The 24,342-nt window shown below is 45.9% G+C and overlaps 1 protein-coding gene across 2 annotated transcripts in view; it reads left to right on the top strand.

The window, feature by feature from the left end:
• Positions 1-24,115, top strand: part of NUF2 (NUF2 component of NDC80 kinetochore complex) — a 33,405-nt gene extending 9,290 nt beyond the window's left edge. For both annotated transcript variants that reach the window (XM_048498857.1, XM_048498858.1), the window contains 10 exons: positions 2,759-2,820; positions 6,762-6,859; positions 8,023-8,096; positions 9,184-9,280; positions 9,606-9,668; positions 11,467-11,604; positions 13,907-14,047; positions 16,726-16,901; positions 21,670-21,805; positions 22,974-24,115. In XM_048498857.1, the coding sequence (XP_048354814.1) occupies positions 2,759-2,820; positions 6,762-6,859; positions 8,023-8,096; positions 9,184-9,280; positions 9,606-9,668; positions 11,467-11,604; positions 13,907-14,047; positions 16,726-16,901; positions 21,670-21,805; positions 22,974-23,111 (1,123 nt within the window). In that variant the 3' untranslated portion in view covers positions 23,112-24,115. The remainder of the gene's footprint in view (positions 1-2,758; positions 2,821-6,761; positions 6,860-8,022; positions 8,097-9,183; positions 9,281-9,605; positions 9,669-11,466; positions 11,605-13,906; positions 14,048-16,725; positions 16,902-21,669; positions 21,806-22,973) is intronic.
• The last annotated feature ends 227 nt before the right edge of the window (positions 24,116-24,342 follow it).

Below are 24,342 nucleotides of genomic sequence, written 5' to 3'. Positions count from 1 at the left end.
TTATAATGGTGTTTCTCAGTATCTATTTAAAAAGTCACTTCATCCTATTTTTCATTGTTCTTCAAAATTCTTCAATTTGCACAAGTAAATACAAAATCTTGCAACTGATGATGTAATATTAGGGTCTGCTCCCTGGAGTAACCTTAATATATATTTATTATTATTACCAGCAAATCTCTTTAATATCGGACCCAACATATCTTTGCGAGGCTCTTCCAGCAAAGGACACATATGTTCCTGAAAAACATGTTCCATCGTATCGATGCTTTTAATGGACAATCACAAAGCCTTTTTTCAAAGGGAATTTTCCTGTATCTTCCCTCCAAAACCTTAGAGGGGAGTGAGTTAGAAATGACTCTTCTCTTATTACTTCCTTCTAGAAAATATATATAGGGTGCTGGATCATTTTTGTATTTTAGGTGATCCGGAGAGGCCGCTAAATCAGACTGACGCTCAATATCAAAAATTCTTTGCTGAATAAATGATTTCGCCCGTGCATGTCCCAGCTCTAGAGCAACCCATGTGACTTTAGCCACTGTGAAGTGTTGCAACGTACCAGATTAAATGAGAATATACATCTCTGCTAGGCTAACATTTGAAGGACTGTCTCTTCCCATATGTTTCTGGGGGCCAGCTGCTGTTGTCAGGCAGCTCTGCCTGTTTGCGGTCTCACCACTTGGTATGACCCATTTGGTATCCATCAGAATCTGAGCTTTTTCCATTGTGGCTCCTGCTGTGTGGAATGGGCTCCCTGATGAGGTGGGGGGGGGGGGGGGGGCTGCCCTTGGAGATCTTCAGGAGGCACTGAAAGACTTACAGCCCCATCCCAAGTACATGGGGGTGCTGTAACAAACTGAGTCCATACACTAGAATCTTCTTAGAAAACAGAAAGAGCTTTATTAACATGGCTAGATTCATTCGGAGTCCTTGCGAGAACTGATTATCAAAATACAGAAAGGCTTCGAGAGAACTCTGGCCCAGCCCACTCAGACAGATTCACACGCCAGGCCTGGCCAGTCTGGGAAAAGCGTCAAGCAAAGGTAACGCACGGTGAAACATTAAAACCTAAACAGGTGTGAGCACTAACTGTCAGCCTTCCAATCTGCTCTTCACAGGTGCTACCACTCCAGCACGTGGGAAGCCCCCCACCCAAAAAAACATCTGGCAAAAATCCACCAAAGGGGATAACAGAGATACGCCACGAAAAATGTGGCTCTGTTGGCGTGTGGGGACTGGGTGGGCAACGGAAGCCGACTAAGGTTGGCTCTGCCCCAGAACGCCCTCAGCCATGCCAGTGCAGTTTTCTGCACTGGTGGACCTAGAGAAGAATGGCGGGTTCTGGGTCAGTCACCACGGAGCTGTGTGGCGCCCACCCACCTGATTAAATTACACCTCTGCCAGAGCATTTTCCCCCTTGTGACAACGGGGTGAACGCCCACGCCAGTGCAGAGGTCCATTGGCTCCAGAGGTGGGTCGCCTTTTCCACTGGGTTGGGCTGCCCCTTGTTTGCCAGGGGTTTTGAGGAGGTTTAAACATCAGGCATCTTCTAAGTGGGGGTGGAGGGGGAAGGGGAAAAGATTTGGGGTTTATTTTGTTCAAAGTCTTCTTTGAACCATGAGGAAATGCAGGATATAAACGTTTTAGTAAGGGGAAATAAAACAATTCTGCATGTACCGTTTTTCAAAAATTAAGAACATAAGAACAAGCCAGCTGGATCAGACCAGAGTCCATCTAGTCCAGCACTCTGCTACTCGCAGTGGCCCACCAGGTGCCTTTGGGAGCTCACCTGCAGGATGTGAGAACAATGGCCTTCTGCGGTCCCGAGCACCTGGACTGTTAAGGCATTTGCAATCTCAGATCAAAGAGGATCAAGATTGGTAGCCATAAATCGACTTCTCCTCCATAAATCTGTCCAAGCCCCTTTTAAAGCTATCCAGGTTAGTGGCCATCACCACCTCCTGTGGCAGCATATTCCAAACACCAATCACATGTTGCGTGAAGGAAGTGTTTCCTTTTATTAGTCCTAATTGACTGACCCAACTCAAGGGTGTGCCATGTTTGGAAGCTAATAAGTAGGCCATAGATTGCTTCTCTTAGTCCCATTGAGCTGAACCGCAACTCTTGTTTGCTGCAGTGGGTACAGACGGCATTTTTGTCAGGCACTTGTGGTCCCCCTCATCACCAATTCTTTCTTCCCTCCACCTTTGCAGAGAGTGCAGAAACGAGTTCCAGTTTCTCTTGATGTTCAAACAATGGTTCCTGTATGGAACTCCGGGGGTGGGTGGTCTATCAAAGTTAATAAATAATAATAATAATAATAATAATAAATTTAATCAGCCCCATCACCACAAGCAGAATCTCGGAATCTGTCCCCGACAGGTGGAGGTTCGCGGAGACCAATGAAACCCAGTTCCTTCAAACGCCTGCCTTCAGGTGTCACAGGCAATATAATGTCACAGGCTACCTAGTCACGCTCGAGTCCGTTGCCGCAAACTGGAGTTCAATTGGATATTTGATTACAGCCATGTCATGTGGGGTTGGTGGCGGAAAGCACCTTCATGTCACAGCTGCCTTCGACGACCCTGCGCGGTTGTCCAGGCGAGAGACACTTGGAGGTAGTTTGCCACAGGCCGCCCCTTTGTGGGGTGGAAAGTATTCTGAGAGAGCTGTGACGGGCCCAAGGTCATCCGGCAGGTTTCATGTCTGTTTGATGGAAAGTCTGTTTGATGGAAATTAATGTTCTGTAAAACTTTGCCAGGGAGAAGTTTTTCCCAGTCTGTCGTGTCAATGACTTCCAGATGTCTGATCTCATCAATCCAAGTAAGAATTGTGAATACCTCTCTTGTATGCTGTGGATTTTGTCTGTCGTATGAGGTGGGAGGAGAGCTGGTTCTTGTGCATGGCACTGGCTGTTCTGATAGGGCTGTGGTTCTCAACCTGTGGGTCGGGGACCCCTTTGGGGGTCGAACGACCCTTTCACATGGGTCGCCTAAGACTCTCTGCATCAGTGTTCTCCATCTGTAAAATGGATAAATGTTAGGGTTGGGGGTCACCACAACATGAGGAACTGTATTAAAGGGTCGCGGCATTAGGAAGGTTGAGAACCACTGTGCTAGGGGAATATCTGGAATTTCCGGTGATGATTAATGAGTTGTGTCCAGAGATCTCTTGGCCTAGGACCACCTTCAAGCCACATGTTGTTGATCTTTCTCAAACACTGTATTCTTCATTGTTTGACGCAGGGCAGACACACTACTTGCGTGGTGGTCCTAAGGCCGTGGTGGCGAACTTTTGGCACTCCAGACGTTATGGACTACAATTCCCATCAGCCCATGCCAGCATGGCTAATTGGCCATGCTGGCAGGGGCTGATGGGAATGGTAGTCCATAACATCTGGAGTGCCAAAGGTTCGCCACCACTGTCCTAAGGACAGTGTGCCCTCTTCCAGTTATACTGCTGGGAGGCAAATAAGTTATCTAACAGCACTGAGACTGTGAAGAAGATGGGTTGCTTACCACTAATCTGGGTCATTTCTTGGGTAAGATTTAGCCAGGAAGAAGACAGCAGAATCCAGAGCTGAACTAAGCAGTTTGAATCAGGCTATCGGAGCGTAAATAATGGAATTTAAATCTCTCAGCAGATTAATGCAGACTGTTTATGAATGAAACAGCAGAAGGGGGAACCTGGGCATAACTAAGCATGATAAATCCAAGAACATATCGTGGCCATTATCCAAACATAAAAACCTTATGATGCGTTTAAGACAAAGCAATTGACAATAAAAATTAACAACTAAATGGCAAAAAAGCTCCATTGCCTAACATGCCTCCTGCCTGTCTACTTTGCAAGCTGAGCTGAATCTTCTAACACTGCAATATCTTGTTTCATCATTACCTCCAATCCATAGTTAATAAACTAAACAAGGCTCTCTACAATCATACTACTAAGTTCTCAACAATACAGGTCCCCCTGAAGGTCCAATGATAACAGCTGCGCAGTGGAAAAATTAAGTAAATGGAAGATGGGCTAACATGTAAAAAAGATTTGAATAACATATAGAAGCCTAGTAAAATAATTCTCCTTTATTAAACAAGGTATTAGTCAAAAGGGAAAAAATGGTACGCAAACGAATGCAAAACTTATTTAAATAAGCTCTCATACAGATCAAGCACATTTCAGCTAAAAATAGTCTTTGGCCATCTCCGGAATGGTATAGACCAGCGGTGGCGAACCTTTGGCACTCCAGATGTTATGGACTACAACTCCCATCAGCCCCTGCCAGCATGGCCAATTGGCAGGGGATAATGGGAATTGTAGTCCACAACATCTGGAGTGCCAAAGGTTCGTCACCATGGGTATAGACTCAGAACGAGTAATATCAATAGAATAAACAAGATATAAATTTGAACCAAGTTTCTTACATACCAGTAACTCTTTACAGATCTGGTTTTGCAAAACCTAGAGGAATGTCCCAAAGTTGTTTTATCTTGTGATGTATTTTAAAATTTTTGTTTAATTTAAAAAAAAAAGTTTTTGTCAGCCACAATATACTTTTTCCGCGGTATATTACCGTGTTTCCTGGAAAATAAGATGGGGTCTTATATTAGTTTTTGCTCCAAAAGATGCATTAGGGCTTATTTTCAGGGGATGTCTTATTTTTTTCCCCATGACTTTGTGCCCCCCATGTGACCAGATCAGCTGCACTGGGGAATCTGTAATTAGGGTTTATTTTTGGAGTAGGATTTATATTTCAAGCATCCTACAAAAATCCCCAAAAATCATGCTAGGGCTTATTTTCAGGGTAGGTCTTACGTATATTTGCGAGTTTCACTAAAATGCCATCTGTTATTAGTTAAGTAGAATATGTTGGCAGAAAGATGACTGTCAAGTCCTGGAAAATTAAAGACAAAAGACCCAGTAATGTTGCTGCAGTTAAATACACCCCTAAAGCTGGTGACTAATTAAGGAATTCATGTTTTTGCTATTTAAAACAAAGCAGTGGAATCAGTGGTAGAAAAATGGCTCTGTACGTGCTCCAGTTTCCTGCCCTTATTCTAAATGCTATCAATCTAAAAAAGCCTAAAACCAAAATGAATGTAGTCAGTCTAATCTAGGCATAGGCCTGAATGGATCTCAGTGGTAGATGATACAGCTCTCACCCATTCAGAGACCCTGTGGAGCACTAACTGCTGGTACTTCTAGACCAAAGAGCTCAAGCTGAGAAATACTTAATGTCACCGATAAAGAATTCCTAGGGGCTTGAGCCATTGACCCTTTATCTTAAAGCTATTTAGTAACAAAGCAGAGAGAGAGAGCAGTGTAGACATTACAGCCACAGTAAGGCATAGAAACAAACAAGCTAAATTCTTTAATAATGGTGAATAGCGGCAGTATAAAAATCCAGAGCAAGCAACCTGCTTAACAGCTGATTGGTCAATACCCTCATTGAAGCTCCTAGGGCAGTGATAGTGAACCTTTTTGAGACCGAGTGCCCAAATTGCAACCCAAAACCCACTTATTTATTGCAAAGTGCCAACACGGCAATTTAACCTGAATACTGAGACTTTAGTTTAGAAAAAACAGTTGACTCAGAGGCGTGCATTACTCGGGAGTAAGCTTGGTGGTAGTCGGTGGCTTTGCTTTGAAGCAACTGTGCAACTCTTCCAACGGGTGAATCACAACCCTAGGAGGGCTTACTCAGAAGCAAGCCCTATTGCCAGCAACCGAGCTTACTCCCAGGTAAAGGATCACGCTTTAGTTCTTTGCATGAAAATCAGTGGGGTTTAATAGCGCTTAACAGGGTTACCTACACTGCTTCCCCAAAACTTGGTCTTGGGTTTAATGTTAATAATCGAGCCCAGCGGCCCAGGCCATCCTAGATGTGTGCGGTGGGGGTGGGGGCAATTCTGTTTGTGCGTGCCCACAGAGAGGGCTCTGAGTGCCACCTCCGGCACCCGTGCCATAGGTTTGTCACCACTGTCCTAGGGTGATGCCATTTTTAATGTCAAAATCTAGAAGAGCCCCGGTCTCCTGACTTCCTGCTAAAGTTGTGGGCCAGACAATTGAATCTTCTCAGTGACCCCAAATTAGTTATTTGTCAGTGTGCCTCATGGGAATGAAATTTTTGAGCCTGAACTTTGCTGTCTCTCGTGGGCCTGTTGTGTTCGCAGATCCTTGTCCTGACTTTCCTAGTAGTTGTCCCCACCTGTAATAACTTGTGAAAATATTGTGCAGCCAACATGACCCTTGTTCTTATTAACAATCAACAAATGACCTGACATAACAGTTTTAAATTTCTGTAGGCTTTTAAAAAAATTGCGCTCTCAGCCAGTTGCTGTATACACTGTGATGTCCACTGGGGAAATTGCTCAGAGGCCACCACCAAGCTTCCATGGCAGAGCGGGGATTTGAACCTGGGTATCCAAGATCCTAGTTCACTCCACCACGGCTTCATTATATCATTCTTCTATAACAGATCATGATTTCAGCAGTGATCTTCTCTGCCGCCTTTGCCGCTTCTGTTCTTTCTTTGCCAGGTCCCCATTAGGGTCTTCCTCCGTCTGAAACGTTAAGATAGATTTCTACCCTAGTTAAGCACAGGGGATATTCTAACATGACCATGGAATCCGATACTGCTATCTTCTTTCGCCTGCCTCAACTTCCAAACAGTTTGTTTTCACAGTTTTGATGTGATGGTGGGCCCTGTACCTATAATGAAAGTGTTTACTTTTGGTTTATTTCCCCTTCTGGTTGAATTCTAGAACCCAAGAGGACAGCTCATTTCTTGAGTGGCATCATTAACTTCCTTTTATTCCGGGCTTCCCGCCTTGAGGTCTACCTGGAAATCCAAGACACGCATGTAAGATTACTTGCTCTTCTTTTCAAGTCAGATTTGTCCAAGTTGGATGGTGATGGTTGTATTCATCTCCTTGGAAACTTCAGCCAAGGTGCCTCTGGGCTCCCTGATGTTGTTTCCTGGGACCACTTCATTCCAGGCTTATCAGTTGCTCCGCTTGTCTGTTGTTTAATACGTGTTAGGTCTCAGTCAATAAACAGACTCTGGATTCTTGATCAGTAGTGTTTATTAAAAGGCAGCAAGTACCTAGCTGGAGAAAGTCAGCTCTGTTCGACCTGGCTTCCCTGGGTCTCTTTATTCTTGCCCAGGCCCCCCCTCCCGCCTTTCCCAGAGAAAATGTGAAAAGAGTTGTTTGAAGACTCGGGCAAGGCTGCGATTGTAAGGCTGAACACACTCAAAGTCGGCTTAATAAAAAGGAACTAACTTTATTGAACTATGTCGCCCTAGCTACAGGGTGCTGGAACTGAGGATTCTTGTCCTCAGTTCCAGTATTTATTCTATTTACAAAAACAGGCAGCAACCAATCAGCTTTTCCTCTCCCCCAGCTGCTGGCCTCTCATTGGTTCTGAAGCTCCGGTGGGATGTAGCTTCTCCGTTTGTTTTCCCGTTCTTTTTGGAAAAAGGCGGGAGCCAGTGCATGCTGGGAGTTGCAGTCCTGACAGCGATAGGGATCGATTCAGCCACCTGCCTCCCCTCCCCTCCCAGATCTACAGGCACATACTGTTTCTCCGAGGCAGAGAGGCTGCTCAGGGTCACTTAGCCTAGTTATCGACAATCAGTGCTAAAGCTATAACAGTGGTGGCGAACCTTTGGCACTCCAGATGTTATGGACTACAATTCCCATCAGCCCCTGCCAGCATGGCCAATTGGCCATCCTGGCAAGGGCTGATGGGAATTGTAGTCCATAACATCTGGAGTGCCAAAGGTTTGCCACCACTGTCCTAGAGATACAACCAGAAACTGGACCAGATTTTTAAGGATTGCAACCTAAAAATGGATCTATATTTTTTAAAAAAAACAACAGAGTTTTAATGCCCTTGTCCTGGATTATCAAGCTGAGTTTTTACAATACAATGCCATAAATATTCTTTATCTTGTTGAATGCAGCGAGCTGCTTGTAACATCTGACACCTTTATTAATATAACCGGATTTTTGGTTTTTTTAGAAATTGGCTGTGGAAAGAGTGCAGCAGCTTCAGATGTCTATCCAGAAGGCGACGTTGAAGCTGGAAAAACTGGAGTAAGCTGTTTGGGATTGAGTTTTCGCAACTTAAAACCACATCCAGTGTTGGAGTTCACCAATCCCCGCATTGTACATTTGACCGGCAGATCCCCTGTTAAGTTCTGTTTTCTTGAAGGGGGAACAGAGGTCTCAGCTGCAGATCCAAGCACATTATACCTGGCTGCTACTGCTGTGACCTTTAATTGCTCTGCGGGTTGAAGAAGGGAAGGAAGAGAGCTGTCCACGCTGTTCCCCTTAACTCAAGCCCAGTAGTCTTGAGATGTCCGCCTTGAGAGGGGATCTGTGCTCCCGAGAACCCAGCAGTTCCTACGATCGGAGCAGTAGCCTGCTAGCCCTGTTGATGCCAAGAGCTCTGGTGTTCTGGAGGGTGTCAGGGTGGCTGCAGCGCCTGTGGAATCTGAGCAGCGCAATTGCACAGGGGCTGGTGAAGGCTTCTTTCCATTTCTGCTTACCTTTGTTGTCTTGTCCGTTACATGTGATCCTTAAGAAATTGGTATCGCTCAGGTTTGACTAGTTTGCTGGTCTGTAAAGACCTCTCACTCTTTAAAAGAAAAAATAACAAGCCCTGGTTGTGGTGGGTTTCCCGGGCTGTGTGGCCGTGGTCTGGTACATCTTGTTCCTAACGTTTCGCCTGCATCTGCGGCTGGCATCTTCAGAGGTATATCACAGAGGGATAACAGTGTGTGTAACAGACTTCCCTGCGTGATACACACCTCTGAAGCTGCCAGCCACAGATGCAGGCAAAACGGTAGGAACAAGATCTACCAGAACACGGCCACCCAGCCCGGAAAACCCACCACAACCAGTTGAATCCGGCCGTGAAAGCCTTTGACAATACAATACGATAACAAGTCCTGTTTGTTCACTGGCTCTAACATACCAACTTTCAGTACGCTCTTGTGTATTATTTCAGGGTTCGACCCTAACCATTCTTTTGCCACCCTGGGGAAGGTTCTCGGCAGATGAGTGCCTTTGAATCCAACCCCCAGACTTGTAAAATAGACAGCCCTGCAGCTTTCCTAATAAGCGGAAATCTGTGCATGTTTATTCTGAGCCTCCAACATCCTCTCTCTTGTGCATTCAGTACTGTCCCCGCCGAGCAACAAGAAGAGTTCAAGGAGCTGTCTCAAGATATTCAACAGCTGGAGCACAAGCTCAACCAGGAATATCGGCAGAAAGCGGTATGCGTTCATCTTTCAGGATCGGCTTGAGATGCTAGACTCCCTTGGTTTTGATCTTTTAAGAACTTGAAAGTGGCAACCTTTGTGTTTCGGATCTTAACAAGCTTACCTCTGTTGCCTACAAAGCTCATTGCGTCGCCTTTTGTGAAACCCCAAAGTCCACCTTCTGCCACTGTGAGCGAGAGGAACGATGAAGCTACTCTGCAGCATGCTGGGCCTAAGTCAGAATGTAAGACTAAGGATTCTGGAGCTCCGCTGGAACTCCAGAATGAAACCCCGATTCATCTTGTTTCCTTAATTGTCAAACGATTGTTCTTTCCACTAGAGTGCTTTGCAAGAGGCGATCGGCCAAAAGAGAATGAGAATTACGGAAAAAACCCAAAATCTGGTAAGTGTATCTCAGCGGGGAACAGAGGGTAGCCTTTGGAATAACCTTAGCACGCTGAGAGGTGCAACTGACTATACATTCATCTTCCACTGTCGACATGCAGTATATTTTCAGGAGGGGGCAGCTGTGTTGTTGTGTAGGAGTAGAGCAAAGTTTGAGCCAGGGATCCCCTTAAAGATCATCAGACATTTTCCAAGGTAGGAGCTTTTGTGACTCAAAGCTCATTGAAGATCCATCATCTAGATGAGAAGGTAGGAGGAGGGATTTCCAAGAAGGGCCAGTTGGGGTCGGGAGGCAGCGGGACACACAGCAAGACACAATTAGATTGATTAAAACTGCTATATGATCAACAACTAGGGGAGCAGCAGTGGCGTAGTGGTTAAGAGCAGGTGCATTCTAATCTGGAGGAATCGGGTTTGATACCCCGCTCTGCCACCTGAGCTGTGGAGGCTTATCTGGGGAATTCAGATTAGCCTGTGCACTCCCACACATGCCAGCTGGGTGACCTTGGGCTAGTCACAGCTTCTCGGAGCTCTATCAGCCCCACCCACCTCACAGAGTATTTGTTGTGAGTGGGGAAGGGCAAGGAGATTGTAAGCCCCTTTGAGTCTCCTACAGGAGAGAAAGGGGAAAAATAAATCCAAACTCTTCTTCTACTACTTTTTTGTTGCCAGCCATTGAGACCATTTGATTGAAATAGCCTTTGGCCATAGACCAGGGGTCTGCAACCTGCGGCTCTCCAGATGTTCATGGACTACAATTCCCATCAGCCCCTGCCAGCATGGCCAATTGGCCCTGCTGACACGGGCTGATGGGAATTGTAGTTCATGAACATCTGGAGAGCCGCAGGTTGCAGACCCCTGCCATAGACAATAAACTGTACCTGTGTGTGAGCTTCTTCCCTCCCCACCATCCTTGCAAGGTGGGTTGGCACCCTGCTGAACTACTCACAGAGCAAAGAAGCACACTGAGGTTGGCTTCCAGCAGATGGGGTAGTTGGCAAGCAGCTTATCCACTCATTGGCTCTTGAGTTGCAGTACTCTAATCTGGAGGAACTGGGTTTTGATTCCCCACACATGCCAGCTGGGTGACCTTGGGCCAGTCACAGTTCTTTGGAGCTCTCTCAGCCCCACCTACCTCACAAGGTGTTTGTTGTGAGGGGGGAAGGGAAAGGTGTTTGTTAGCCCCTTTGAGTGTCCTTATAGGGGATATAAATCCAATTCTTCTTCTTCCCCTGGCCTCTTCCCCTGTGTTCCTTTTATCCAGCGGTTCTCAACCCGTAGGTCATGACCCCTTTAGGTGTCAAATGACCCTTCCACAGGGGTCGCCTAAGACCATCGCAAAACATATTTCCGATGGTCTTAGGAACCGAGACACAAATAATTTTATGGTTGGGGGTCACCACAGCATGAGGAACTGTATTAAAGGGTCGTGGCATTAGGAAGGTTGAGAACCACTGCTTTTATCCCTAACAAAAGTGCCCCCCCCCTTGGGGCTCTCTATTCCAGCCTACTTGTGGTTGGCAGGTTGTCTATCAAGCCCTGCTAGCTTAGGATTGGCCCCTCGAGTCTCTGGGTCCTCCTTAGCATCTGGAAAATCAGAGCAATTAAAGGTGCAGCATTTACGTGCCGTAGTGGGAGGGAAAACCTTAGCTGTTAGTGCCCCCTTCTTTGTTTGAAGGTTTCAAAACCAACTGATGGTTGGTTACTGAGAGGCTGGCTGACAGAGCCTCTGGTTTGAATTGGATTGAAACTTGCCTTGGCATCAACCGAGCTGTTCACTCGCTCTTGTGGACTAGAACGAGCTGAAACGCACCATCTGTGAGCTGAAAGAGGAACAGAAGCAACTCAAGTCCAAGATCACGGAGTCTCCGGAGGAGCTGACCAGCTGCAAAGAACGCTTGAAGGAGGCCCTCCAGAAGATCAAGAAGGACAAGGTGAGGTGTCCCTGGCCTTTGATTTTATCAGCAGCCATCAAGCCATCTTCACAAGTGCACATTCCGTACAAATGATGAATGCATTTCTTTTAACTATTTCTGGTGCCTAGGTATTCATATTGGCTTGAGAGAAGCCAAATGCTACATCCTTCTTAAAATTCCCAATAGACAGCCTTTGCAACTCCCTCCCTCCCTTCCCCTCCTTTCCTTCTTTCCTCCCTTCCTCCCTTCCTCCCTCCCTCCCTCCCTCCCCCCCAATGGGGGAAGCCAAAGCAGCTTATTCTGTTCTCCTCTTCGCCATTGTTATCCGCACAACAACCCTGTGGGGTAGGTTGAGAGTATGTGATTGGCCTAAAACCACCCTGTCAGCTTTTGTGGCAGAGTGGAGATTCGAACCTGGGTCTTCCACATCTGGCTTAATACTCACTTCAGTGCTGTCTCTGTTGCCTAACAAATGCAGAATGCCTGCTTTTCAGGCCGTCTGGATGCCCCATGGCTTGTTACTTCCTACTGTTTCCTTGTTAGCCAAGGAGCAGATTTTGCCATGTCCGTTTCTAGAGGCCACTGTACTGTGGCACCCTGCATCTTGTTTCAGTTGGGTTGCTTGGCCTTCCTGTATACTGCGATCAAGTAGTGGATTCTCTAGTAGACCAGAGGTTCTAACGCAGTGCCCATGGAGCCGTGCAGCTCACTAAAAGCCTTTTCTGCAATTCCTACTGATTAATATTTGGAGAAAGTGGATCAGTGTTTGCCCAGCAGGGCTTCTTATTAACCTTTGCAGATCTGATTAGCTTGTGCAGATTTCCTAAAAAGTTTGCTTTAATAGCAGCTGCCACCTCGGCAAAAGAATCTCCGCTGTAGGATTGAAGGTCAGTTGTGTGTATGTAAAAAAATAAACTTAAATAATGTTGTCTTAAAACCCTCCCCGGAACTTCAGCCTGAAATGTTACAGCATTACTGTTACGCATAATCGGAAGTGTTTGTGGTTGACTCCACTTCTTGTGGCAGCTGTTTTGTGTTTATGCCTGTTTATGCCAACATCCCTGGCCTAGGTGGGCACTCTGCTAGCCAGCTAACGATTAATTTGTCATGATGGTGCATCCTGGTACCCTTGTCTTCATTCCTGATGCACTTGAGCTTGTCTTGCTGCAAGTGAAATAACATGACACAAAAATGGGCTTGCTCGTGGAGGTTAACAGGTGTGTCGCTCAAGAACACCGAGGACCTCTGCTGGAGTTCATCCACCTTGGAGGAAGTCGCTGTAGCTCAGTGATGGCGAACCTTTTTGAGACTGAGTGCAAATTGCAACCCAAAACCCACTTATTTATTGCAGAGTGCCAATACGGAAATTAAACCTGAATACTGAGGTTTTAGTTTAGAAAAAACGGTTGGCTCCGAGGCGCGCATTACTCGGGAGTAAGCTTGGTGAAGCAACCGTGCAACACTTCGAATGGGTGAATCACTACCTTAGGAGGGTTTACTCAAAAGCAAGCCCCATTGCCAGCAACCGTTTACTCCCAGGTAAAGGATCGTGCCCAGGCCAGCCTAGATTGTGTGTGTGTGGGGTGATTTTCTGCCCCCCCCCATGACGAACTCTGCACGTGTGCCCACAGAAAGGGCTCTGAGTGCCACCTTTGGCACCTGTGCCATAGGTTCGCCACCGCTGCTATAGCTTGTGGCATAGTGCCAAAGGATTGCTGTGGTCTGGCAAATGCAAAAAGATTTGTTTGTAGCAAAGGGAGGAGAAAGAGGGGTGGCATTCAGGGGAAGGAAGGGGAGGGGAGAGGGCCCGGCATCTGGACATGCCCACCCACCCTAGCAGAGGGAGGGGGAGAGGTGGCATGGAAGGTGAGTGAGTGAGGGGTGGCATGCAATGGAGGGAGCCGGGCATCTGGACATGTCCCTAGAGGAGGGAGGGGGAAGGGAGGAAGGAGTGGCATTCAAGGGGAAGGGAGGGAGTAAGGGGTGGCATGCAGGGGAGGGGAATTACTTGGAAGCCTTTTTGAGTAAAATGAAGGGTACTCACTGTTCACTTACTTCAGTGTGGCTGCTGTTATTTTACATTTAATGTTGCGTATTTTGGGACTTTCTGTCTTGCTGGTGAGCCCTTTTGGGTGCTTCTGCATTAAGAACATTGGGTAACTGGTAGAATAAAAATCAAACCCCAACCATATGCATGGCTTGCTCTGGTCCTGACCAGTCAATCACACAACTTTTCTCTTAAGGGGACGTGACAAGTCTTGATAATTGACTTTATATAAATCACCTGTAATGCTAAAAATCCCTTGTTTGTTTGCTAAAGGAAGACGTTATGCGGAAGTATGAAGTCTACAGAGACCTGGTAGGAATGCTGCCCTCCTGTCAGATGGAGATCCAGATGTATCAGGAGAAAATGCAAACCCAGGGAGCAAATGTGGATAAGCAGGCCGCCCTACTGGCAGAGGTTTGTCTTTTATGTATCCTCGTTTGAGCTGCAAAACTGCTGCTGTTGACACCTTTGGGGCATCGTCTCACCTGGTGTAACCATCAAACAAAGTCAGGGCCAGCCCAAGCTTTTGGTGACGAACTAGGAGGCTGGCCAGCCAGGCTGTACCCATCTACACCCTCCTTTTCTCTATCATAAGGAGCCTCAAAGCGGTTTACAAACTCCTTTCCCTTCCTCTTCTCACAACAGCCACCTTACGAGGTAGGAGGTGGAGCTGAGAGAGCTCTGAGAGAACTATGACTAGCCCAAGATCACCCAGCTGGCTTCATGTGGAAGAGTGGGGACTCAAACCTGGTTCTCCACGTTAGAATCACCACTGTCATCCACTACAACATGTTGGCTTTCTGATAAATTTATACCCTGCTTTTCTCCCAAAGTGAGAACCAGAAATAGCTTACAATTTAGTTCCACAACAAACCCTGCAACAACCACCCTGTGAGGTATCTTAGGCCAGGAGTGTGTGGCCAACCCAAGGTGACCTGGCAGAATAGGGATTCGATCCCGGATCTCCCGGATCCTAGTCTGACACTTTTAAGTACAGCACTATTCTGACTCTGTGGCAGAGAAAGTACCCTGGGATTTTGCTGTTCAGTTGCTGGGTGGGGATTTCTGTCGCCGGATAAATTCTCTTTGCACACACAAGAGCAAGTGTGAACAGAAACATAATGTGCAGTGCAAAGCTGTGAATTGCTCGCGTGTTTTTCTGGCCCTGTCGTAAACACCAGTTCGTGCTGGCTTTTAGTCACGTCGCCTCTTACCCAAAGAGGCGTTCCAAGCCAATGTAATACATATGTGCAGTTTTGACAATGCCTGTGTACTGAAATGGATTCTCAAAGATCAGCAGAATGCAAAAGTCAGCTAATCTAAAACTGCATAGCAAGGAGAGGCTACTATATCCAATAGTAAAATGGCTGGCTCTTGAGGGATAATGAAAAAGTCACATTGGGACCCTCTCCTCTCTCCCCCCCCCCATCTTTACCTACTCAGATTACCTACTTTACCTACTCAGGGTAAAGTTTACTCCTTCCAACAGAGAAAGGCAGGGTATAAATCCAAGCTTTTCTTCTTCTTGCCATATAGCCCAAAGTTTACCTACTCAGGGTAAAGATAGGCCAAGTTAATTTATAAAACAGTTTTTTGAAAAATGGCGTGAAGACTTCAAACAGATTGTAGACGGAGTAGGTGGGTGCGTTTGGGTATTTCCGAAATATTGCTTCGTTCCTTGCTTTGTTTTTGGTTCTTCTGATCCTAAACTACACAGGGACCACTGGGGCACTGTTTCAGGTCAGAAGTGTCCAGCTACACAGCCCTCCATGTTGAAAGTCCTTGTGCATCAAACGAAAAAGGAGCATTCTCCAGTTCGAGCTTGGGAGAGCTTCTCATCCAAAAGGAGGAGATTTTTGAGAGGCAAGAGGATTTCCAGATTGCTTCCTGCCCTTCGTGATTCTTTGTATGCCCCCATTAATTCAGTAGGGAGCTAAAATTTCTAACCTATACGGTTTCCGCACAGGGAAGTAACAGCGCTCCAGGGACGGGGAAAAACACAGTCCCTGGGGCACTGTTCCCACAGGAAGCGCAGCAGCGCTGTCCTGGCTCCCCTGAAGTGGCGCAAAGACGCTGCTTCTGAAACTCGCTCAGGGGGCAAGTTTGTTGGAATACGCCGGTTGCCACCTGTTGCCGAGCGAACAGCAGCGGGTGGCAGCTGGCGTATTCCCGTGGACTACCTTTTCCCTGACTTTCGTCGCTCCGAGGAGGGAAGGGGACACGCCTCTGTTGCTTCAGCCATCACTCTGGCCAGGGGGCGTGTCCCCTTCCCTCCTCGGAGCGACGAAAGGCAGGGAAAATGTAGGCAGCTGTTCAGGGGGCTGCGCGACTGTGCGGAGTGTGCTCCGCCAGCCGTGCAGCCTGTGGGGCCGTTCGTGCCAACGGCCCCAGGGTTTGCATCAGCATCAATCATACCGATGCAAGCCCGCGAGCCTGAATGTGCGGAAACCGCCCTGGGTTTTTTACCAAATGGTGCCTAAGGCAACTGAGGAGAGCAATGAAGCCAGTGTGGCGTAGTGGTTAAAAGGAGTGGACTCTAGTTTGGGGACTGGGGTTTGATTCCTCACTCCTCCACGTGAGTGGCGGACTGTTACCTGGATTTGTTTCCCTGTTCCTCCACATGAAGCCTGGTGGGTAACCTTGGGCTAGTCACAGTTCTTCCTGAACCATCTCAGCCCCACCTGTCTCACAAGGTGTCTGTTGTGGAGAGAGGAAGGGAAGGAGTTGGCAAGCCTCTTTGAGACTCCTTCCGACAGAGAAAGGCGGGGTATAAATCCAAACTTTTCTTCTTCTTGCCCAAAGTCTAACAACTTCATGAAAGAAATCAGAGTGCCAAGGATTTTCTTGTTTGCTAGGGTTATTTAGTCTAAGTTCCTCTTTGTTTTGCTAAGTGGGCTCTAACTCTCTTTTGGTATTGGAGCTGACCAAACAATTTTGTAAGCTACCCTGAGACCTCTGTATCAGGCGGGCTATAAATTCCAAAAATAAATAATAAACAAACAGCATCCTCTGCAGTTGGCTATTGTACAGGGGAGATTTTTTCCCCCTGTGTATCCACTTCTGACATGTCTTACAAAACATTCACGTTCCAGATCAGAACCCTGGAGCACCAGATCGAAAACAGCAAAAGTGGATTCAGGAGTTCCCAGACAGAAGAGATGTCCCTGAAGAGGCTGGTTACTACAAAGCGAGAGAAGCTCACCATTACCGAAATCAAAATAGAGAAGGTCCGGGAGGACACAGAGCAGCGCAAGCAGGCGATCACTGAGTATGAATCAACCGGCATCAGTGTTTATCCTGCTTAACTTCTCAAAGCGGCGTCCCTTCAAAACTGGCGCTTAGAAAACAGCATACCCAGCCTTCTGGCCCCTTCTGAAAAATGAGTGTAATATGTTATCTGGGCATGAAAGTGAATGTACTTGGGGGCAGGGGGGCATGGTTTGCAATTCAATTTCCCAAGCACCGTGGATGGCCCGGGTGAGCCTGACCTTGAAAGCTGAGCGAGATCAGCCCCGTTTAGTACTTGGACGGGATACGGTTAGGAGAGTCCAGGGCCACGACACAGAGGCAGGCAACGTCAGATCACTTTTGATCGTCTCTTGCAGGGGTCTTCAAACTATGGCCCTCCAGATGTTCATGGACTACAATTCCCATCAGCCCCTGCCAGCAAGGCCAAGTGGCAGGGCTGATGGGAATTGTAGTTCATGAACATCTGGGGGGGCCATAGTTTGAAGACCCCTGGTCTCTTGCCTTGAAAACCCTCCAGGATGGCCATAAGTTGGGTGTGGCTCGACAGTTCTTTCCACCCCCACCCAGACAAATTGATCTTGACTCACAGTGGCATAGTGGTTAAGAGCAGGTGCACTCTAATCTGGAGGAGCCGGGTTTGATTCCCCGCTCTGCCACTTGAGCTGTGGAGGCTTATCTGGGGCATTCAGATTAGCATGTCCACTCCCACACATGCCAGCTGGGTGACCTTGGGCTACTCACAGTTCTTCTGAGCTCTCTCAGCCCCACCTACCTCACAGGGTGTTTGTTGTGAGGGGAGAAGGGAAAGGGGTTTGTAAGCCCCTTTGAGTCTCCTTACAGGAGAGAAAGGGGGGATATAAATCCAACTCTTCTTCATCCCCTGGAAATTTCTCTCCGTCTCGAAGGTGCCGATGGATTCTACGCTTGTTTTGTTACTAAAGATTAACGTGTCTTCACAGACATTTTTGACACAGTACTAATTCAGGCCTTGATGAATTGCCTTTGGTTCTTACATCCTAACCAAACATTTAGGAATTGGAATTCTTTGTGTTGAGCCCTCAGAGTTTTTGCGTTTGGACCAGATTTTTAGAATGTTTTTGCGATGGCAGATACTGTATTCAGAACCGTGGCTTCATTAAGCTATCAAGAAATGGGGGCAGTTCTTAATCCAATTGATAAGTAGTCGAGTGAGGGTCCATTCGTAGGAAAACATTGTAATAGGACTGTTTCGGAGGGTAGCCCATGTTAATCTGCAGTGGAAAAGCTAGACTCACTCAGTAGCACCATCCATCCAGCCCCATAAAAACACATAGCATAATACATAGTGAACATTTAAGATCTGAAATAAAAACAGACAAAATAAGAATGGCCTATTTTTACGGAAACGAATTTAAAAACACCACCCATTCTTAGCATGACACAATGTTATAACTTCTTGCAGGAATTTGAGCACCCTCTCGCTTAATTCAGGATTGGGGTTACTCAAAAGAACTATCAGCTTAACAGAAATTGCAAAGCCCTGCTCTGTGGACTAGAATAGGACTTATATACTTCGCTCGGATCTCAAGATGGAAAGGACAAGAAGGTAGAGCATGCTGAGTAGCAGCATCTTGAAGACTGACCACATTTTCAAGGTAAAAGCTGTTAAGAGTCAACACTCCCTTCGTCAGGTAGCTGATGATGGGAGTTTGACTTTTGAAAGCTTGGTCTGTAAGGTGCTTCTGGTCTTGAATCTAGCTTTTCTATAATAGGACTGGTGAAGCAATCCTTCCCCAGGCTCCACATCTGAATCTTTTACATGTAGTAGCCTTCTTACTCAAAGTAGCCTTCTTTCTCTGTGGCACACAAAATAAAACTACTGAAGTTATAAGCCGCATTTGATAACTTGGGAACAGCTCCGCCTGTCACAAGGGGATGTTTGGCCTGGAATGCCCTAATATTTTGTGGTGGGTATCTGCCCTGTGGCAGCCATTTTAATTTTTTTATTTATTCATTATTTGGATTTATTAACTGCTCCACCCCCGTAGGGCTCTGGGCAGTGTACAACATTATTTCATAGCACAGAAACTATAACAGGGAGCAAATAGGATAAAAATAAACAGGCTCCAATAAATACAAAAACTAAACCCCATTAAAACAGCAGTCAATATACGAAAGGCAATAAAACCTCCATTGAAACCCTCCCAAAGAAGGAAGGGGGAATGGCGAGTCCCACTGATGTTAAGGGACTCACGGACAACCGGGGGGGGGGGGGGACACATTTTTTTGTGGTGCCTGATATTTGCTCTCCAAATTCCAAAAGGGTCCACAAAGTTCAATGAAATTGGAGACCATTTTGCCACAGCTTGTAAGAAAGAACTGAAACAGTACTTGGAAAGGGACAGGGACTGTTAAGGGATAGAATCTATCCTGAGTGCTTAAAGCAGGGTTCCCTGATATGCTATTTTTTTACTACCTTCTATGTAGTTTTTTTTACTACCTTCTACGTGCAAAGAGCCTCAAACTCTTTTCCCTCCCTCTCCCCACAACAGACACCTTGTAAGGCTGGGGGGCTGAGAGAGTTCTGAGAGAACTGTGACTGGATCAAGGTCACCCTGCAGGCTTCATGGGTAGGAGTAGGGAAACAAATCCAGCTCAGCAGATAAGAGTCTGTGGCTCACGTGGAGGAGTGGGGAATCAAACCTGGTTCTCCAGATCAGAGTCCACCGCTCTTAGCCACTACACCGCTGTAGTGAGTGGCAAAATGAGGATCTGCTTGCCCCTTCCCTTAAAAAAAATGAGGATCTAAGCACCTTTTTCGTAGCTAGAACACGATCCGGTTCCAGCATTAGGAGAATTGACAGTCATTCAGCTCACTTTGTAAGTGAAGAAAATTGGGATTATGTTTCCACCCGAGAGGACGGCTTCACTTGGTGACACTCATCCCCCCTTCCTGCCATCACCTTTTCCGTTCCTCCCCCAGCCCTAGGTCTAAATTTAGGCTGGAAGCTCCCTGTCTTTCGCCTGCGTTACTGTCGAGTGTCATGCACACCAGTGGCATAATAACACGTTGATATCTATTTTTAAACAAGCTGTCGCATCTACAGGAACAACTTCCTTGTCAACACGGAGCCTGCAGCTGCAGGAGCAGAGATACAGCCAAGCACCTTCCATTTGTCTTCTTTTTGATGTATGTTTATATTTTTGGTCGGCTGCCCTGAGATTTTTCTGACAAAAAAAAAGGGCAGGCTGCAAATAACTCCGTGGGATCATTTCTTTAGTTGCCACCCCATCATATACTTTAAACCAGGGATCCCCCCCCCCTTTTTTTTTTAAATCCTGCGGGGACCTTTAGAACTGTGACACAGGGTAAAACTTTTCAGGTGAAACCGGGGGGGGGGGGGGATTGAGTTGATGACTTGTGGAGTTGAGGGATAAAAGATCACCAAGAAATAAGATTTACTAGAGAGAAGTGTGAAATTGATTAGTAATAGTTAAGAATTAATTTAACATACGTTGCTAGGGAGCAAGTAACAATATCTTCGTGTTTCGATATTTGGTGCAGGCGAAATGGGAGCTTCTTGGTTAAACGTTCTATCTGTGTTTCTTTTTTTCTTTTCTGTCTCTAAGCTATTTAGAGGCAGAAAAGTGGCCCCATAACATCTGAGGGACCTGCCACCCCCTCGGTGGGAGAGGGGTCAGGGACTGGACGCAAGGCATTGTACATTAGCACGCTGTGTTTCATGGGGATTTTATTTGTTTTAATCCTAATAGAGCCATAAGTTTTTACTGTAAATTATTGAGGTCTTAAATTGTGCTCTACCTATATGATGTTAACCACCCAGAACCCTTCGAGGTGGGCGGTATACAAGATTATTATTATTATTATTGTTATTATTATTGTTATTATTATTATTAATAATAATAGTAATAATAAAATAAAAGTCCTAGATGCTTGGGAGGTGTTTGACGTGTGATGTAATACAAAATCCAGCATATTGATCTTGGGTGCTGTGTGGTTTCCGGGCTGTATGGCCGTGTTCTAGCAGCATTCTCTCCTGACGTTTCGCCTGCATCTGTGGCTGGCATCTTCAGAGGATCCTCTGAAGATGCCAGCCACAGATGCAGGCGAAACGTCAGGAGAGAATGCTGCTAGAACACGGCCATACAGCCCGGAAACCACACAGCACCCAAGTGATTCCGGCCGTGAAAGCCTTCGACAATATATTGATCTTGTTTGCTGTGTATAACTGTTTTTGTATCAATATAATAATAATAATAATAATAATAATAATAATAATAATAATAATTATTATTATTATTATTATTATTATTATTATTATTATTATTATTATTATGTGAAAATGATAAAAATATCATTTACAACAAAAACCTGACAGAATGGTGGACATAGCCATAAAATGGCTGCCACAAGGGGAGGAGCCAAACACGAAAATGTGAAGGTGTAGTGTTTAAGAGCAGCAGGTTATAATCTGGAGAACGGGTTTGATTCCCCCACTTTTCTAAATGAGTGGCGGACTCTGAACTGGTGATTTGTTTCCACAGTCTTCCACATGAAGCCTACTGGGTGACCTTGGGCTAGTCACAGTTCTGTCAGAACTCTCTCAACCTCACCTACCTCACAAGGTGTCTGTCGTGGGGAAGGAATCTGTAAGCCGCTTTGAGGTTATGTTATCCATTTGCAGGACAATGTTGGTTTTCGTTTCAAGAAATATCTGGCATTTGCCAAGGGTATGAAATATTTGGGAGTGGCAGCGCTAATTCCTTGCTGCGTTCTTGTTCTTCAGGTATTGCAACAAGTTTCAGAAGAAAAGAGGGGCAGTTTGTGAGAAGCTGACCTCCAGTCACACGGAAATCAAGCAACTCAAAGCAGCAATTCAGCAGCAGTATGACCAGGTTGCACTGGAGAAGTCAAAAGCACAGGTGAGAGAGCGCACAGAGCCAGTGTGATCTCGGAAAAACCCACTGGAATAGAATGTGGCCCAACCTGATTGATAGGCTGTCCTGACCTCCCCATGGCTGGGGTCTGGGCGACATACAACGAATACATCCATTAAAACTTAATGGGGCCAAAACCAACTCATTGGGCAGGGTGGGGAAAATAAAGGGAAAGAAGAGAAAGAGAGGGAAAGGGGCAAGAAGACCAGCTATGCTGGAAATACTGTTGCTACCCTCAGCCATAGGCCTGGCAGAATAGCTCTGTCTTAACAGGGCCTTGGTCTTATTCAACAGAGCATTCCACCAGGTCAGGGCCAGAGCTGAAAACACTCTGGCCCTGGTCAAAGACAGCTGGGGGCCAGGGACCACCAGCAAGTTGTTGTCCATACTGTGGAGTGCTCTCTTGTGGGTGTATTTGGAGAAACAGTCCTGTAGATGCACTGTAAAGATGTGGCTCTTGCTCAGTGGATTGCTAGGAAAGCAGAGCATTGACGGGGCTTCTTGGAGCTCTAGCAAGAGGCTCCTTCAAGACCTCTTTCAGCTCTGATCTGGCATGACCACGAAGAGAAATCCATGGACCCCTTGTAGATGTTTGTTCTTTTGCTGGTGGAAACCAACCCCAGCCATGAAAATGTTTCTCATCCTCTGACTGTTTAAACGAGATGGATAAAATTGTCAATGTGATGTTAAGGCATTCCGCTACGCTGAGAAAACATGAAGCGGGTCGTGATATGACTGCTATTGTGAGTGTACAGTAGGACTACTGGGCAGGGAAGTGACGTCAGAGCATCAAGACTACATTTAGTCCTGGTGCAGTGACGCCCTTTGACCCGGTAGTAGTTAGATCTGGCCCATAGCCTAGCTGTCGTTGGAAGGGGCGAGGCTGTGCAAGTTTTGTAGTTAATTCACTACTATTACATGAGGTTCTGTTAAAGTTTTGGCCCAGAAATTGGAGAAGAGCAACTTCTAGCCATTCTCTGCTCAGATGAAAGGTCTGTTGAGTTTGCCACAGGCAAAAAGCTGATATCGTTATTTTTTGGGTTGTTGGAAAATGGAAAACATAAATGGGCCAAAGAATATTGAGGCCTCTTGGGATGCCCAACTTATACATTATGCTGAATAAGTTCCTGACTTTTTTCTCCTTCTACCAAAGGAAATCTATCTGAACATGAGGGCTGGCTTGGAGAAGTATCATGAGAACCTTGCAAACATAGTGGACAGATACACATCTGCAAGAGAAAGCAAGATCCTGGAACTGCAGACTCTGTTGAGCTCACCCAGCCACTCTTAATTCCATACTCTTTTTATCGCGTTTGTTTTCCCACTGCAGAAAACCATTTCAGGAGCAGCTTTATCGTGGCATTTCCTGATGGGAGGGGGTCTACCCTTGATCTGTTGGGCGGAGAATACGCATCCCTGCTTCGCTTTATCTTTTTTAGCCGCAGTGGTTGAAATCTGCGGATTAAACTGTCAGCTGCAAAAAAAAGAGAGAGAAATCTAGAATTTGTGTGGAATCCTTAGCAGGAGAAAAGCGTAGTGGAAGGCTACATCCCTGTTGAATTTCTCTGAGAAATGGCTGCCCGAAGCAACCGGTATGGAAGCTTCAGTCCACTGTCATGAGGTGCTATGAAGTTTTGTTATCTTAAGTAGAACTATGTTTGTCTGTGGTGGTGTCTCTGATATTCTTCTTTTTTTTTACTATTCTTTATTCATTTTGTGAAAAACAATAACATACCACATACAATCCTCTATCTAAACCTAACTTTGAACCCACCACAATACGTGGATCGATTCCCCCTCCCTATCTCCCCCTATCATACTATACTAACCTATGCCTATTACTAACCTTAAAAAAATAAATTTCTTAACACCCCTCTCCCCTTGTTCTATCCTTCTCTCTCTACTAAGTCTGAGATTAACATATATTCCCCTCCTATTCCTCCCTCCCTTCCCTTGCCCTCTATCCCTCACCTTTCCACATGACTAACTTATTCACCCTTTCAAACTATTACAAACTTAATAATATTAACATAATTTATATTCTTTGTTATGACGCAGCTTTTGAACTAAGGACTTCTCTCCTAAACGATCCACTTCAGCTTACTCTCGATAATCAATCGTAAATATTCTTCTGATGTGCCAATCTTGCTGTGTATTTTGTGTCTAAGTGCCAGGTGACACCTGAGCAGGAGTTTGTTGAGTTAACATTAGCGTGGTAAACCTTGCCTTTAACTCTGCTTTCAGTAGAGGTTTTTGTAGTTTGCAATGGAAATAAAAAATAAACCGATCATTTAAGTTTGGCTTTGATGAACATTTTCATTGCCCTATCTTCACCATTCATTAAGAGGAAGAAGAGTTGGGTTTATTACACCACTTTTCTCGATCTTTAAGGACCTTCAAAGCAGCTCCAGTCACCTTCCTTTCCTCTCCCCAAAGCAGACACCTTGTGAGGTGGGTGGGACTGTGGCCTTTTCTGCACATGCAGAATAATGCACTTTCAATCCACTTTCAGTGCACTTTGA

The sequence above is a fragment of the Sphaerodactylus townsendi genome, linkage group LG05 (genome assembly GCF_021028975.2).
Source record: "Sphaerodactylus townsendi isolate TG3544 linkage group LG05, MPM_Stown_v2.3, whole genome shotgun sequence".
Taxonomy (NCBI): Eukaryota; Metazoa; Chordata; class Lepidosauria; order Squamata; family Sphaerodactylidae; genus Sphaerodactylus; species Sphaerodactylus townsendi.
This window is presented reverse-complemented; position numbering and strand designations above follow the sequence as displayed.